General features: G+C 37.7%; 1 protein-coding gene across 3 annotated transcripts in view; it reads right to left on the bottom strand.

The window, feature by feature from the left end:
• The window catches only part of LOC126726322 (uncharacterized), a 71642-nt gene extending 55343 nt beyond the window's left edge, over positions 1 to 16299 (bottom strand). The window contains exons 1-5 of one of the 3 annotated variants that reach the window (XM_050431558.1): positions 15769 to 16286; positions 15498 to 15590; positions 15365 to 15401; positions 15175 to 15268; positions 14990 to 15050 (exon numbers count right to left, since the gene is read on the bottom strand). In XM_050431558.1, coding sequence (XP_050287515.1) covers positions 14990 to 15050; positions 15175 to 15268; positions 15365 to 15401; positions 15498 to 15590; positions 15769 to 15845 — 362 coding nt within the window. In that variant the 5' untranslated portion in view covers positions 15846 to 16286. Of the gene's footprint in view, positions 1 to 14681; positions 15051 to 15174; positions 15269 to 15364; positions 15402 to 15497; positions 15591 to 15768 lie in introns of those variants that run through there. The other 2 variants (XM_050431557.1, XM_050431556.1) reach the window with 2 other exon arrangements.
• Between the last annotated feature and the right edge of the window lie 2232 nt (positions 16300 to 18531).

The following is an 18531-nucleotide window of genomic DNA, read 5'->3' as shown; positions in this document are numbered from 1 at the left end:
GTCCATCATGGTTTTTGGGTCATTCTTGTATAAGGAAAACAAGAACCTACCCTTCCGTAGCCCGTTAGTGAACGTGGCTACGAGTATTTTATCGTCAGCTTCGTCAATCGAAAGGGCTTCTTTGTTGAAACGAGTTATGTACGCTCGCAACGTCTCGTCTTCTCGCTGCTTGATGTTCATTAAGCAAGCGGTGGACTTTTTGTATCGATGTCCGCCTATGAAGTGTGAGGTGAACAGGGCGCTCAACTCCTTGAAAGTATTGATGGAGTTTGGCGTCAACCTACTGAACCAGACCCTCGTAGGCCCCTTCAGCGTGGTCGGGAACGCCCTGCACATGATCTCGTCTGGTACGCCTTGAAGGTGCATCAGGGTCTTGAAGGTCTCTAGATGATCGAGTGGATCCTTGACCCCGTCGTAACTTTCGATCTGCGGCATCTGGAACTTTTGTGGTAGGGGGAATGAGTTGACGGACGCGGTGAATGGTGAGTCGGTTCTGTTCACTAAATCGTTGAGATCAGAAGATACTCACCCCTTGAGGGCGTTCATCATGACCTCCATATGCTCCTTCATCGCCTGCATCTCGGTGATGATAGGCGGGGGGGCAAAATCCATGAGAGACGAAAGGCTCACGTTTTGCCGCTCTGGTCGGCTTGGGGCATTGCTGCCCTCAGGCTTCTCCTGCTCCCTTTGCTCGGCACTGTTACCTTCCTGGTTTTGCTCCTGAAGGTTGGGTCCTACATCCCTTTGTCGTAGCTGCTCCTCCAAATCGTGGTTCTGCTTTGTGAGTCGTTCTACTGCTGTCATGAGAGTCTGGACCTGCCTTTCTAATGCAGTAGATCTCGGTGGGTCGTCTTCTTGAGCGTTGTTGGTGGTAGCCATCGAGCGAGTGAGTACCATGCGACTCTTATGTCCGGGAGGCGATGATCTGGCTTAAACTTTTCGCGCTTCCCACAGACGGTGCCAACTGATGATGCCGTAATATCACCAGTGAGCAGCACAATCCACGCTCACTCCAACTAACAACCTGCAAGAAGAAAGAAGTGACCTCGCCGTGGGCACCAGTGTGGTGTCGACCAAATACCCTCTGACGGTCAAGTTAGAATTATTCTCAACTCTAGAGTGCTAGAGAGGGTAAATTATGCGTACCTTGATTCGCAAGAGTATTGTAGCTTTTATAGTAGAAGAAAGTCGGTTTCTCTTTCTTGGACTAGAAGTCTTTTCCTTATGGGAATCCTCTTGAGTAATCCCAAACGTGATGGACAAGACATTTCCTTGTAGAGGGGATTAACGCGCGTATCTTCCGGAATGCCCCTTGCGCTAGGTTTCTAGTTTCCTTGGAGACCACACGTGCGCACCAAGAGTATGGGACTGCTCTAGGCCACTGGGCTCTACCGTTGCCGGCTCATGGGCTCGGATCCGTCAGGCCCAATGTCGTGAAAGTCCACTGCGCTAAATTTTGCCCCTTCAAAGAGCATTCACATCTAGTTTTTACAAAAAATTCCATTTTACCATTTCAAAAGCTACTTTATTATTTATACCATGCTATTTTACCATATACCTAACATCCCAACTTTTATTTTACCATACTACACATTAAAATAATATAAAATAAAATAGAATAAAAATAATATAAAAATATTCTCACTTCTCTCTCTAATCTCAGTTTCTCTCTCTTTCTCTCTCAACCACCCACCACCATCGTCCAACTTCCCAGTCACACCACCCGCCTCCGCTGAGCAACATAGTCATACCATCCACCACCACGAATCATTTTAAATCAAACCAACAGAGTGAGCAAAGATGAACATAACAATAACAAACCCATAGTGACCCACGACGACCAAACACCACCCACCACAGTCACCACCACACCAACCCAAACCAACCAATCCGAATCCAAAATCCAAAGTCCAACCAAGTGAAATCCAAAATCCAACCAATGTCCAACTAATCGGAATTCACCGTATTAGAAATCCATAGCAAAAAATCAAAATCAAAACCCCATCAGAATCAGAATCCACCCCAAGCCCCATCAGAACTCACGCATAATCAAAACCCACTCACCTCTGCCATGACCCACTCGATCTCGCCACGCCATGACCACGCCCATCTCCACCACGCACAACCTTGCCATGACCCACACCGTGACCACGCCCATCTCCACCACACACAACCTCGCCATGACCCACGTCGATCTCTACCATTGCATGAACCACTCGATCAAAACCCACCTCGATCTCGACCCACTCGATCAACCACTGATTAACCCATCAACAACCCAAAACAATCCGAAACAAAAACCCATTAAAAGCAAATCAAAAGACAACCCACGCCGCCAAACCACCAGATAACGCCAGACCCACGACCACACCAAAAAAAATGAACCATTGTGAGAGAGATGTGAGACCGAGAAGCTATGTTCTGTCAAGAGAGAGAGAGAGAGAGAGAGAGAGAGAGAGAGAAGATGAGACAATGAAGAGATAGAAAGAGGCAGATATTTGTAGGTGAGAATAAAAAAAAAAATTATTCAGTTTTAGAACGTTATTACAGTACCGTCGTAAATTTACTATGATACTGTAGCACAATTACAAATTCTTTTAGAAGTAGAAGACTGGGTAATGGCGTTTTTTGTGTTTGGATGGTAAAATAAGGCATCATATGGCATATAGCATTCTGGGTATCAATGCTCTAAGACTTTGATGACAAAATCCATAAATAGCAGTACATACCACTTCATTAATTGGAAACAAGACTCTAATTGCTAGAATCCATAAACGGGAAAGTTTGATCGGTTTGAGGGATGCCAAAGACAATCTTCATGTGTGTAATCCCTTCATTGGACTCTCTCACGTTATCATCCTGGTCCTCTCCAACGTTGTCATCCTGGTCCTGTTGTTCACTTACGTAACTGAATTTGGATATTGTCCTGCACTGATAACTGTGGGATCTTCTAGTTGATGGTGGATATATTGTTGAAACTCCAATCAACAACGACAAATCTATTTGGACATGATAAACTATAATTTTGCCAAAAATTTTATTTATTTTTAAAAAAATAATGAATTTAATTTTTTAATCAATATTCTTTACATTGCAAAGGTAAGTTTCTTAATAAGAAAAGATAAGCAAACCATAAAAATAAAAATAGTAAAATACAAAAACCACCCATCGGGTTAATGCTAAGCACTACCAAGGCTTCTTAAAAATAAAATATCCAATTTGCTCCCTAAGCACAAATAACACTCAAAAGTATTTGGGCCCTTTTTCGTTGAAAAACTAAATTGTGATCAAGTTACTAGGTAATTGAGTTGCTCCTTGCATGACCTCCAGTTTCTCCAGCCGCTAGGATGGATAGGAAATTTGACATCACATATGTTTAAAGTTTGTCTCAATAATGGGTTAGAATTGAATCTCATAAAAGAATCCTTTTGCATAGGTCGAACAACTCTTGATTGCACATGTCTTATATATAGTAATTGCATTTTGACTATTATATATATGCACTAGGAAGTATCTGGGTATATAAAAAAAAAAAAAGATGCATAGCAACCAAAAATGGAGAAGGAAACAGATTACTTGGTGTAGCATGGAACTTCAAATTGTGTTAAGTGTCATTTGTGCTTAGGGAGTAAATTGAATATTTTTGAAAAGTCGCTGTGTTATATACTTAATCCAAACTAAGGTCACTTTTGTATTTTATCTGGAATAAAAATTAAGAAGAGAATGCTAAGTATTTGTACGAGTTAATATCATAATTAATTTTGCATATAACATAAAAAAAGTAGTATCTGATTTGTCATTGTCAGCTAGGTCTTTGTCAATGGACGTAGACATCAATCTTAATAGATGATAATTAAGTGTTACAATTATTGCCTCACAACTTCACAAAACCAAATCCTTATTCATTCTCTTTCTGTCAAAAGGAAAAGGCCCTCCCTTCATCCTCTTCATACTAATCTTCACACAAACCTCAAGCAACACCAAGTCTTTGAAGTAGAAGATGTCATGACAAGGCAAGGCAAGCTCAAAATTCAAGAATCGTCTTGGCACTCATTAAGCTCTTACTTCTGCTATGCATGGTAGTAACCGAAGTCAAAGCACAAGCAGGACGTCTTACTTACCTATTCCTCCTCCTGTTCAAATATCCCCTTCACCATCCACTTCAAATCCATCCCATTCCAATAATATTACCCAACCTCTAAGTACCAATGCTAGTAATTCTAGCTTAGATAGTAGTGTTGATGCCCATTTTTGCAAATCCATATCCAAAAGCCCATGAGGAAGAAAGCCCAATGAAAAGCAAGGCCCAAAGGCCCACCAAGAAGACCAAAGAGCAAGAGAGGTCCAAAGAAAGAAATGTAAGGGAAAGCAATCTATAGCAAAACGCAAATCTGCCACAGAATACAAATCTACCGCAGAATACAGATCTGCCGCATTATACAGTTCCTTAGTAGAATGGCTTCGGCAGACAAAGACAAATTGGGCCCAAGACCCTTTTGATCCAGTCAACTTTATTTGGCCCACAAAGGCCCAAATTCTTTTGTATAAAAGGATAGGCGTGAAAACTGATATGAAGAAGCACGATGAAAAGAAACAAGGAATGGCAGGAAGTGTCAGCAGAAAGAATCACGTGAAGGAAAGAAAAGCCAAACCAAAGGAAAATGACAAACGTAGCAGGAAACACGTGAAGAAATAAGACAAAATACGTAACAGACCAAAACAAAGCTAATTTGTTACAGCAGAAACGGCGTGGGAGGCAAACACAGAAGATAGTAGAGCAAGCACAGAAGGGCCGGGGCACCACCAACCTATACCCAGCCAATACAAGGGAGGTGGGCCCACGATCAAGGGGATTCAGAGGGCGTGGTTTGGTGGTGGGGGGAAAAGGGGGTCTATATTTGGTTTCTTGTCGTGACTTCTTTTGGGAATATATCTTGTTGGGATGGTATCTGACCCAAAAGAAGTAATAAATGGTTGGGACCATCTGATGCATGCCATAGAGCTAGGTAGTAAGGTAGTCCAATCCTTATTTAGTCACCTAGAGGTAGAGGTATACAGCAGGAACAAATAAAAGGGAATTTTGTCGTGAAATGAGTAGTGTTGCAGCAAACATGTACTAAGTAATGGCAGGGGCAACCAATGGATGAGTGGGTAATCTTGAAAGGATGCTCACAACAAACCAAAAATAGTTGGTGAAGCCCTAGGGGTAAAAGGGAGAAATCCCATTGAATCAGTTTGCTATAAAAGAAAGGTAACCACGGCAGAAAAAGGGGGACCGAGAGGAGGAGGAAAAAACTGGGGAAGAGAGAAAAACACTAAAAGAGGGAGACCTAATGGAGGGAAGCACTTAAGGGGGAAAACCCATGATAACAGAGTAATAAGCACCCAGAGAGAGGTACCTAGGAAAAGGAAAGACTAAAAAGGGGGAACAACCCACGGCAGGAGAGTAATAAGAAACTAAGAGTAAAGAAAGAACGGAGAGAAAGAAAGAAAGTGATAAAACAAAGAGAGAAAATACAGCAGGAATAGGGGCATGCATCAATAGACCATCTTTTCTCTCCCTCTTAGCAAACCCACTCTTTGATGTCCCCAAAAGTAATAGCTAGTAGCCATTTAGGTCTATTCTCCAAAATGCACAACTTTGATGGCAAAAGCCTATGACAAGGTTGTTCAAGTTGGGTTTGGGTTCTTTCTTGGTTTACTTATCTTATGGTAAGATTCAATACTTGATTTTGATTGCAAATATATTTGATTTCTCTCATTATAAATTATATTTGCTGTATTTAGTTATTCTACTGTAGCGCATTTTTTATCATGTCTTTTGTATCAATTGTCTTGCTGTGGTATTTTTATTTTTTGTACTAGTTATTCTGCTGTAGCACCTTTTCATTATATGTACCGTGTTAGCTATTATACTAGCTAAACCTTTTCTGCGGAAGCTTTCTTCTTTATTTGTTATTACGTGTTTCACTGTTGCCACAAACTAATCATTATCCTGCTATAAGTATATATATACATATATCTTGTTTCTCATGTTCTACAAAATATATTTTATATATGTATATGTGAATACGTATAAGTATATATTCTCATATATGTATGTATATATTTGAGAATATGTTAACCCATTTAAACTAACATTTGTTTGATGGGTATTTTCTTTGGGCTTTAGATTTGTTTACGTGCAGGAAGTAGAAAAATATTTCTATAGTAAAAACGAAGAGTAGTCATTCACATTGCAAAAGGTTTTACTGCATGGCAGAAGGTTTTAAAGCACATCAGACAGCTTTAAAGCATAGCAGATAGCTTTAATGCACAGCAGGAAGCTTTATTGCACAGCAGAAGGCTTTACGGCAGAAAGCTTTAATGCACAGCAGACAACTTCAATGCACAGCAGGAAGCTTTATTGCACAGCAGGAAGCTTTATTGTACAGCATAAAGTTTTGCTACATAGCAAAAAAGTCAGTCTTGCGGCAGAAACTGGAGAAAAGTTCATTTTGTGGCAGAAACTGGAGAAATGTTACTTCTGCGGCAAAAACAGAGGATAAGCACCACGTTCTGCCCGCCGTAAGCGTGCTCCTGGCAGACGAGACATAGTTTGCGCACAAGCTGGACCAAATTGAGTTGCAGTTGGACTGGTCTCAACTCCCTTACTCAGAATACTCGGGCCCAATACCGCAGGAGACAGCCCAGCCCACTTTAACCACAAAAAGGCCCACTACATTAAAATGGCGACTTCACTGGGGAGTTGGGATCAAGATGGGGAGAATGAGATATTTCTCCCTCGCAAACATGTTTTCAAGTCCTTACCAAAGCAAGACATGCAGATATTCTTGAACATTTCAAGTTATACTCTCAGGAAAGTATCCAAAATGTCATAGTAGTCCTATAGCAGAATTCTATGGCAGAATATTGCAACAACGTTATAACAGGACAGTGCCGTAGCAGAATTCTGTGGCAAAATGCAGCAACGTTATAGCAGGACAGTACCGTAGCAGAATTCTATGGCAGAATGTAGCAGCGTTACAGCAGGATAGTACCAAAGCAGAATTCTGTGGCAGAATGTAGTAGCGTTACGGCAGGATAGTACCATAGCAGAAATTTGTAGCAGAACACAACAACGTTAAAACAGAGCAGTATCATGAGCAAAATGCAATAGCAAAATATCACTGCAACACCATAGAGTTCTACAACAAAAATACCCTGAGAACTCTACAATAGATGGCCTTTACAATATTTGGTCATATCCTTTAGATGCCACTTGTTCTCCTTATCATGCATGTGAGACATGTGGCAAGCCACTTATTCAAACATGCAGCTCTCCTAAAAGCTTTCTAAGCCATTTATCACCTTTTTGCTCTCATTTCTTTTAAGGAAACACTAGAAGTTTTCTAAACTCTCTCCATCTCCACCTTTAGGTTTAGCATTTAGAGGAGAAAAATCCCTTCATTCCCTCACAAGGTTTCAATCATTTTTTTTCCATCCTAATGATTCTAGCTCTACTTCCCCTCAAGAACAAAAATCTAGAAACAAAAAATGAAGCTATAGTAGCCAAAGGAAAGCTTTCATCATTGCTATACTGTTGCGAATAATTATTTCCTCCGTGAAGTATCCTTCAGCAAACTTTTTTAGAAGTGCAAAATGTCCCTCCGCAGAAATTTCGTAGCAGAAAGTACAGATCCTTTGACAGACTATTCACAGCAAAATCTGCTGAATTTCGGAAGTGCAGAATGTTTGTCTGCAGAAATTTTGTTGCAGAAAGTACAAATCCTTCGGCAGACTGTTCACAGCAGAATCCACTGAATTTCAAAAGTGCAGAATGTTTGTCCGCAGAATATTTTATAGTAGAAAATTTCAGAAGCCAGAATGTAGATCTCTCTGTAGATTATTTATAGCAGAATCTACTGAATTCCAAAATGTTCAGTGGCAGAATATTTCACAGCAAAATCCCAAAAATGCAGAATGTTCATTGGCAGAATATTTCGTAGCAGAATCCCAAAAATGTAGATTGTTTATCGGCAAAATATCCCAATGATTGCTACAATTGTCACAATATGACTTGAAAACGGGAACGCCCAAAGCAGTAAAGAGCCAAACTATAGCAGACTTGCTGGCGCAATGCCCAGGAGAAGAAGAATTCTCGCTGGATGATGAAGTCCCAGGAGATGTGGCTATGGCAGAAGAAGTCAGAGAGCAATGGGTGATGAAGTTTGATGGGTCTTCTACTACCCAATCAGGAGGAGTGGGAGTAGTTTTGTATCATGAAGAAGACAAAGCCGTGGCACTATCATTCAAATTAGAATTTTCCTGTTCAAACAACACGGCAGAATATGAAGCCTATCTGACCGGGCTAGCCACGGCCAAATAGGGGTCAAGCATTTAAGAGTAATGGGTGATTCGAAGCTAGTACTGCTAGACCAAAGTGAGCTTTTCCTTAAAGGAACCCAGCTTAACCCCATATAGAGCAATGGCCCAGAAGATGGAGGAAAAGTTCTCAACCTTCGAAATAGAACATACTCCAAGGAATGAAAACTAGTTTGCGGATTAGGCTCACAAATAATTTTCGAAAGAGATAGCACCAGGATAGAAGTCAGCAAGAGGAAATAATCCATTATTAAGGTGTTAAAGGAAAGGTTTCGGGAGGAACAGTGTGAAGGGGATTGGCAGATCCCCATAAGGGAAGTCTTGATGAGAGGAGAAGGCGTTGCAGAATTAAAGATACTAAAAGACTACGCCCTGGTGAGAGAGGAGTTGTACCGCAGGATGCTAGGTGGGGTCTTGTCCAGATGTGTGGGGTAGGAGGAGGCCCAGAGAAAATTGAAAGAAGTACACGACAATACTTGCGGATCCTGCGGGGAGGTCAGCCTTTACCACAAACTTCAAAGGGTAGGCTTCTACTGGCCAAGTATGGGTAAAGATACAGATCAAGTCCAAACCCAGTGTGGGACTTGCCAGCTCGCGGTAGACAAAGAGGAAAGTTACGCTGTGTTCATCAGCAAAGCCTGGAGAAGTCCATTCATGCAGTACTTAACAGAAGGTATTCTGCCACAAAAGCACAGTGAAAGATACAAGCTTAGGAGGTTGGCAACACGTTACTTTTTGCATAACGGAGTCCTTTACAAGCTACTTGTGTCCAAATTAAATCCAGACCTTGGAATGAAGCCAATCATTCAATTATTACGTACTCTCCATAAAGAAGCCCAAATCTACAAGCTGCTTGCAAACTGTTCTTTGTCCATTATCAGGTCTAGCAAACCGATTCAACAACCTTGAAGAGTTGAGAAGTTTTCTTTGAAGCACCTTAGAGGATTTATGCCTAGAGTGGCATTAATGATCATGATATTTATAATATTTCTAAGAAAGAATGTATCAGATCACTTGTATTGCACAACTCCACAATCACTTTTCAAGTCATGAAGCTCATTGATACCCATGTCTCATCCTAGAAGAACTTTGCAACAGTGACAAACTCAAAGCTCCTTCTTTTAGGTTGTCTATAAGAGGGAAATAACAAGAACAATTGCTGACACATATTCTGCCGTGAATAGAGTTGCTTATCTTATTGCTACAGAAAACTATTACGTGGTTTTTTATTGAAGGTGTTCTGCTGCAAGGGCATTCTGCCACAGGAATAAAGAAGCATGCTATCCCATGAAGATGTTGGTACATTATGGGAAAATTGTATATTAGAAGCCGCTGACCTTTGGCTATTACTAGCCAACCATGACGCAAGAGACATAGCAAGCTCCATCTAAATATGCCCATACTCAAAGCAAGCGAAGAAGAAACCCATGAAATATGGGTCTTAGTAGCAAAAGCCAGCAAAAGGGTCGTGATTATGAATTCTTAGCTAGAAGCCAGCAAAGGAACCATGGTTGTAAGTTCTTGGCAAATGCCCATAATGGGGGCTACACTCAATCAAACCCGCAAAGGAGCCATGATCGCAAGTCTTTGGAAAGAATTTGCAGAAAAGTTATAGCCACAATCATATGTAGCAGAAGATACTTGGGAAGCAATTGTGCCTACGGTGGAACGAAGCCAAAGAAAATGCATGAACCACATGATGGAGCATTAACACCAAGAGAAAGTGACATCAAACCCATCTAATTATCTCACATGTTGGGGGGGGGGGGGGGGGCTAAGTCTCATTTTGCGGCAAATCTGGGAAGGCTCCCGCAGAAAGCTAAGGACTTATTTTCATATGCTGGGGGTTGTATTATTTTGCAGCAAATACAAAAAGCCTTATGCAGAAAGCTAAGGGCTCATTCTCACATACTGGGGGCTGTCTCATTCTACAAAAAATACGAAAAGCCTTCTTCAAAAAGCTAAAGACTCATCCAGTTATCTCATATGTTGGGGGGCTAAGGCCCATTCTGTAGCAGATTTAGAAAGCCTGCTGCAAAGTGCTTAGAGTGTCAATATGCAGCAACAACATTACCCACCATGAAATAAGTGTTAATTGTGGCGCTTTAGCAAGTATACATCCATCTGCCACTTGGTCTGCAGCAACTTCAAACTTAAATCCTCTTCTTTCATTTTGAAATGTGTGGATTAGAATTTACCACCAAAAAAGAAAAAAAAACAACAACAACAACAATGACTAACACCAGTTTGACATCTACTTAAATAATTCATGACATGGAAAAATCCAATCTAGTCATTTGAAAATGAATGGATAAGATTTTAGAGTTACTCTAAGAACTTTAGAGGATCCTCCCTTCATTACCATCTACGAGAATGGAAGAGGCGAGTGTCGTGGGAGAAAAATAAGGGGACAAAATCCATTTTCTTATTTATATGAAAACCTTCAGAAATGTAGAGAAAGACAATGGATTAACCCAATCCAAATGAAGGAAAGAATCCTCTTCATGTCATAGTTAAGATTTTATTTTGCTAGATCTTACAATGCATGAACCATGAAACATTTCAAATAAAGAGGATACCATTAATTCCAAAACCAAAAAAATAAAATGATGTAGAATACTATACACTATCAAATCTTGTAAATAAAATCTTAATTGTGAAATGGACTCTCCATTTCACTGATTCTATTCTCATAGCCAAAAATTATGAAATCTACAGTATCCCAAACCATTAGGTGAGGCAAGGTACTGCGGCTCCACATTGATTCCTTCTCTCTCTCTCTCTCTCTCTCTTTGTAGTTGTCTCTCTAAGAACATTATTACAACCCACCACAACCAATCATGAACACTGGAGGCGAGAAGAGTGTTAAAGATACAACCACCCATAACTCAACAAGAAATCCAAAAGGAAAATTGGCATATTTGACGGATTTGAAAGAGATTGAAGAACAACATAAACTTCCCTGATTTTCATGGCCAACCTGCAGCCACCATGTGAGTTGTGCAAACATATTCCATGACCATCACATGCAAGGCTAACACCACTACCCACTGCGTCATGTGCAACTCCAACATCCGCTCAGTGCACTGCCAAGAGCGTGTCCCTGTCACAGTGTTGTTAAAAGCGCTGAGCGCACTTAAGTGTAAAAGCCTCCTGGAGCTTAGGAGAAAAGCACAAGCACGCGCGCCTAATCAATGTGAAGTGCACATTGAAAAAATAATTTAATAAATTAAAAAAATATATTAATGGTCAATACAACAGTCAAGTGATCAATTAATCATATAAATTACAATAAAAAAATTTATGTAATTTATATAACATTTATATAATTCTCTTGTGCTTTACAAAATATATGCAACCATGATATTTGATGACCATGATTACAAAACATGGTTGAATCAAAAGAGAAGTATAGAACAAAAAAGGCAAAGGCTAAAAAGTACTAGAATGTTAAGTAATCTTATCTTTGCCTAAAAAAATATCTTTGCCTAACAAAATCAATGTAAATATGCAATGCAATCCTAATCTACATAATCATCATCCCCATTAAGCAAGGGACCATCATCATTGTCATCACAAGATTTGTAGCCCTCATCATCTTCATCTCCATCATGAGGAGCATGTTGTGTACTGGAACTTGAACCTGTTGCTGGACTTGTGTTTGTTTGTGTGGTTGTGGTCCGAAAGGTCTAAAATATCTAAAGAGGTAGGCTTAGGTGTATGGTAGCACACCACACAATTAGTTTTTATATATTAAATCAATGGCTTATATCAAACATATTTAGATCTAATGGCTAAAAATCAAATCAGAATTTTTTAAAAAAATATTTACAAAAAGCTCAAAAAAGCGCGCTTCAGGCGAGCTTTTAAGAGGGCACAAGAGGGCGCCTCACTTTAGAGGGAAAAAGTCCCAAGGCCTGTGCACTTAAGCGCGCTTTTAAAAACACTGCCCTGTTAAGCCCTACTTTGGCTCCGCCGAGTCTGTTAACAAATCCTCTCTGTCCTCATCATTCTCGCTCAACAATTCTTGGTGGTCCCCACTGAACACAACTTGCACCTTCACAATAAATCTACTGATGCAACTTTGTGGCTTATCCTCCAACCAACAGTGACACGAGAGAGGGTGAAAGATGAGGAAGAGAAACGGGGAAAAGTAGGGGTTGAAAGAGTAATATTATTAAAACAATAAAAGAATAAGTAAAGGAATAATATTTTAATAGGATGGAGGAAAAAAAAATAGTTTGATATAGATATATGTGAAAAATGTTACAGACAAAATAGAAAATATGGACTTTCAGCTCAAATTTAGCTAAAACTATAAAGAGGCTAGTGTGAAGGCTTTTACAATTTTTATTTAATTTATTCACGTTTTCAGTTGTAGCAGAGGAAGATAAAGCAATTTTAACTTCTATAAAACGATGTAACGATGACTTCTATAAAATGATGTAACGATGTACCAGAAGCCAAGAAAGCATGAATATCTACTAAGTTCATCTTTACTATGTAACTGAAGAATTCAATAGTCAAAAAGAGTATACACATGCTTTCTCCCATACAATGTACTGACATAAATTTAATTACCTATTAAAATTTAATTATTATGCAGATAGAGATGGAACAAATAGTCATACAGATGCTATGCAAAAAAAAAAAAAAAAATGCTTTTAAATTAAATCAGAAGAGCATAAGCAAATTTTAGACATATATGCTTTGAATTGATTATTTTATGTCCCCCTAAAGAGTAAACGTCTTTTAACTGCCAAATTCAGGCTCAAACACGATCTAAAAATAAACAATAAATGGAAAAAAGGGAACAAAAAAGTTTATTAAAAAAAAACTGTATAACATGCCTTCTAAGAAATTGAAGCCACCATAGACAACAGTATACTAAACTCCATTGACTAGTGCTGGTCACAACAAGAAAACCCCTATCAAGACTTTGAGCTCATGCACTCAAGACTAATACAATGCTAATCCGGCTGACTCTCCCAATAGTAGATTAACAATTTCCACTTCTTCCAAGTAGTGCAATTACAATTGCACCTTACCTATCACCTATGTACCCAAAAATAGTCTAAATTCCTTGCTGTAGTGATAACTATTAATTCAATAGCTTCATAACTGTTTCCAATAATCTAAAGCACCACCCAGAGAAAGGGAAAGAAATAAAGAAAGAAGGAAAACTTACAAAGGTCAAAACGTGTAAGTAAAACAAAGATTCACTAAACTCATATTATACTTTCTACTAAGTTAATTAGAAGGACCAAATCTACCCTCAGTCAAACCTCTACAAAACTAATCCTACACCTTACATGATCAAAATGGTAAGGGATGATAAATACAATAAATTCCAACCTTTCTATGTTGGAAGCCTCGTCATGCTAGAATTATATGGAATAAAACATTTTAAGACTTCTTGTGGAGAACTATCCATGGTCCAACTTGTAGGTCAACCATCAAACTCCATCAAACTCCATTAACAACTTTTAGTAACAATCCTTGAAGGAACTTTTCTCCCTGGCAAAATCACATCCTTTGAATTATCTTGTTAGCCTCTATATTCATAATTGTGCAAAGAGTTTACCAATTGGAGAAAACTAAGGCTAGTTAATATCAATTCTTCTTTAAGGAAATACAAAAATAAAATGCGACCATAACTAAGCACCTATTGACTCAAATTACATAACAAATGGGACTCTTGGCAGATTTTACATAACAAATGAAACAATAGAGAGCTTATTTTACTACTTCCTTGTAAATGTAAGCTTACCATCAACATAATGGGGCTCTTGGCAGATCACTTAGCCTCTGGAAGGTATGCTGCATGTAATCCAGACCTCATTAGATATATAAGCTATGACTGAAATCATTACAATGTTGTGACTTAGATAATGGAAATCACTAATATGAAATGGAAGTAGAACTTCAAGCATGTAAAACTCTGAAGCAAGCAAAGAGAGGGTTCAGCAACTCCATAAGATAACATATAGTTTGACTCTATTGATAAACTATCACTTGTCCCAAAAGTTTACATTGCCCCTCATTTCTAGGCCCATACTTCGCGTAATAAGTGAGGCCGAATATGTAACTTAACTTCTAGAAATAGGGTGGATACAAGGTTCTAACTCAAGACCACTTGCAAGAAAATATGAAAATAAAATGCAACCATAACTAATTGACTCAAATTGCATAGCATATGTGCATGTTTATCACTAACTAGACAATGAAATAATAGAGAGCTCGTTTTACTAGGGTAAGATTACAAGGTACCAAATTAAGATTTTGAGTCAAATAGCATCCAACTATAGTCAAAATAATTAAGGAAGATGGGTGAAAACCTTCAAAACCCAAAACACACTCTTTGAAATACCTTGAATCCACAAGGAACAGATCATTTATTGATGTTACAACCAACACAAAGGCTCCAAAAGACAATTGAAATTATAAAAAATTCAAAGTAAAAATCTTTCAGTAAAATAAAGGGCAACTTGAGTCTTTCTAAAGACCAAAATACCCAACAAATCCAAGTTCTTTTGTTTGTTTTTCAAAATTTATCTTTGACTTTTGAAAAAGGAGACAACTTTGATTTTACTTCATCTTCAATCTTCACTACGGAGTTGAAGCCTATATGCTCATAATGCTCTTCTCCAATTTTTCCAATCCTCCTTTCTTCAAATCTCGACGTTCTGCAAAATTACAAATGGGGAGAAAAATGAAATGTATCATATACATATGGTTAAACTTATACTTAAAAAACATGTGGGATACTAGGGTCATAACAATATATAAATCAAGACTAAATCCACTAACCTTGATGAAGATTAGAGTTCTTAATTACCAACTTAAATAGTTCGTCTTGAAGCTTCACCGCTTCATCCCAACTCTGAAAGTATTTTTCCTTCCACTGCATTAAATTTTATTTTTAAAGGTGTTTCTAGAAATAAATAGTAAAACTACTTCAAAATTTTTATATTAAATAAAAATAAAATAAAAAACATACCTCCCCTATTTCTCTCTTCACTTCTTGGATTTTGCTCCTTCAAGAAACAAAATAAATTAATATTTAAAAATATACGAAACTGAAAGTAGAAAAAAAAAATTAAAGATTTTTTTTTTTATTATTATTTAGCAACCTATCGAGTTGGTCGACTTCCTTTTGAAGGTTGATGACTTCTTTCTGTAGCGCAGATAGTTGCTCTTCTGTAGGCACATCAACAAGTTCGGATCTTTGGGAAAAAAATTTTCAATAATATATTGTCAGCGAACAGAAAAACAAACAAACAGACAAAATAAATAAACACATAGCTTTCTAAAATTCATCTATAAAACAAACAATAAAGTTTTACGCTTTTTCTGAAATTTTTAAACATGTAATAAAAATTTGGTTCCAGAAAAGAAAATCACCTGGAATTCCCACCATGAATCTCTTCCGTCATAACCAAAAACATGAGCAACATGAGGTAAGACATGAATCTCGCCATGAAAGGAACGCAAAAATTCTTCAATGTTTTTGCTTTTACAAAAACCCAATACTGTGTGTGGAGCAGCAGGGTTATAAAGTGTATATAACTATATATATAGGAAGTTGGAACACCGCCACAAGGCTCCGCAATTTTTTTTTTTTTTTTTGGGTAAGGTTGGAACACCGCCACCAAGCTCCGCAAATTTTTTTTTTTTGGGGTAAAGTACACACTTTAATTTTATTTGTTTTGCTGATTCCAATCATGAATAAGTTTTTATTTTATTTTATTTTTTATGAAATAAAAAAATTGGGTTCTAGTCTCTATTATTGGGGTTGTCCAAGACAACCATGAAACTGACCCACTCGACCTACCCTGATCCAAACACCACCACCAAGCACCGAATTGGTTTGGGCAGAACACTTTTTGTTTTTGGGGGTAAAGTACAGTTCTTGCTCTCTCTCTTCTTCTTCTTCTTTTTTTTTTTTTTTTTTTTTGGGCTAATGCCAGTTAAGTTTAAATTTTTTTACAAAATTTACCAATTTGGACCCTAATCAGTAATCACTATGATGGAGAAAAATGAGTCCAAATTAGATTTAAAGATCAAATTGGGTAGTTTTGAAAAATCTTAAAACCATTCAAAGTCCTTTTATATCTTTTTTACATAATGTAAATTTTGAAAATCTAACTATTGGATTGCATGTTTTTATTATATCATCGATACTTGCAAACTTTTAAGAAAATCGAAAATCAATAATTATGTTATTAATAAAATGTTTAAATTTCAATATTTTAGGGTTTAAAATTATGCATAAAAAAATAAGTTTATTAATCGAATAGTAAATAATATTCGATTTGAACGAAGTTTGACATGAGTGTCAAGGATATAAAGAATATGCAATTCAACTGTTAGATTTTCAAAATTCACATTTAATAAAAAGAATAAAAAGTGTTTGAAGGGTTTCTCTCCAAATTATAAACCTTGTTCAAGTATTTTCCATTTCATTTTTTATTTTTTATTTATTTTTTTATTTTTTTATGATAGACGGTAGGCAAAACTCAAAGCATCTAATCTCTATTATTGGGGCTGTCCAAGATAACCATGAAACTGGCCCATGTATTTTCCCTTTCATTCTTTATTTTTTTTTATGATAGACTGTAGGCAAAATTTAAAGCATCTAATCTCTAATATTGGGGCTGTCCAAGATAACCACGAAACTGACCCACTCAAAGGACTTACCTGGATCTGAACACCGCCACCAGGCACCAAATTGGTTTGGACTTTGGACATAACGCAATTTTAAAGTACAGTTCTCACTCTTTTTTATTATTTTTTTTATTTTTTACTAATGTCAGTCAATTCAAAAAAAAAAAAAAATTCAAAACCGGCCAATTTAGGGTCTGTTTGGATAGAACTTATTTTGCTGAAATTGAAAACTGAAAACACTGTAGCAAAATAATTTTTAAATGTATGAATAGTACCGTTGGACCCATTTTTAATGAAAAAATTGATAAAAAATGAAATTTGTGGGTCCGTAAACAGTGCACGGATGCACTGTTCACGTAAAACTGGTCAAATGTTGCGGTACTGTTCATGTACAGTACATGAACAGTAGCCGCTTGTGAGGGGAAAACGCGTGAAAAAAAAAAAAAAACGTAGAAACTGAAACACAACGCAGCAAATGCCAACCCAAACACACACTTAGTCCCAAATCAATAATCACTATGATGGGGGAAAAATGAGTCCAAATTAGATTTAGAGATCAAGTTTATCTTAAACCTTAAAAGTGTTAGATGTATTTTGGAATAGGGCAGTTGGAAGATTTCTTATACTTGTAACTGCTTAATTGTTGTTTAGTAGATTCTTGGGAGTGGTGATCTTAAAATCATTCTGTGGGGTTTTTGCCTTGCAAGGTTTTCCCCATTTATCAGCAAATCACTGTGTCTAATTTATTTTTCACTGTATTTAGTTTTTTGGTGATTTGTTGTTGCCTTCACATTTTGCATGCAAATTGAACTTAATTAATCAACTTGGGTAATTGAATAATTAACCGGGGTCAAGCTATCTTAACCCAACAGTAGGGATTGAGATCTCGTGCAATACCTAGGGTATATTGCACGGTGTGCAATTACTCAAATTTCATCCAAACTTTTGAATGTTGCTTGTGTTAGCTTTTTTTAATTGGCAACTTGCTAAGTGGAAATGTGCGAGATTCAATCTTGAAGGAAGGAAGTAATATGTATGTTTCTTATCTAGGATGCTTTTTGATGAAGCACGAAAATTAGTAGGCTAAAATACTTCGGGCTACGGTAATGGTTGTGAGTCCTGAAAAGAAAGAAAGAACTGTCAAAGGTGACTAGTGTGACCCGGCCAAGGACCCTTCGATGGTTAAGTCAGTTTTCTCTCTAGAACACAAGAAAAGAAAATAGTTAATGGTCTAAACTTACCTTGGATGAATGGAATTGACTCCTTTTATAGAGAGTTAGACGTGGGTCTATTTGTTTGGATCCATCACCATCATGGGTAATGCTAGCGGTTGATAAAAAAAAAAAAAAAAATTGGGTTACATGGGGCGTCGTATGTGGAGTTTCTTCCACGTATCATGCAACGTGTCGTATTTTGCTCATGTGAGTCTAATGGAGGATTTTTAACAAAACTCACCAAGTATGATTCACTCGTCCATTTACATGTCGTCTATAGATACAC

The sequence above is a fragment of the Quercus robur genome, chromosome 5, assembly GCF_932294415.1.
Source record: "Quercus robur chromosome 5, dhQueRobu3.1, whole genome shotgun sequence".
Lineage (NCBI taxonomy): Eukaryota > Viridiplantae > Streptophyta > Magnoliopsida > Fagales > Fagaceae > Quercus > Quercus robur.
This window is presented reverse-complemented; position numbering and strand designations above follow the sequence as displayed.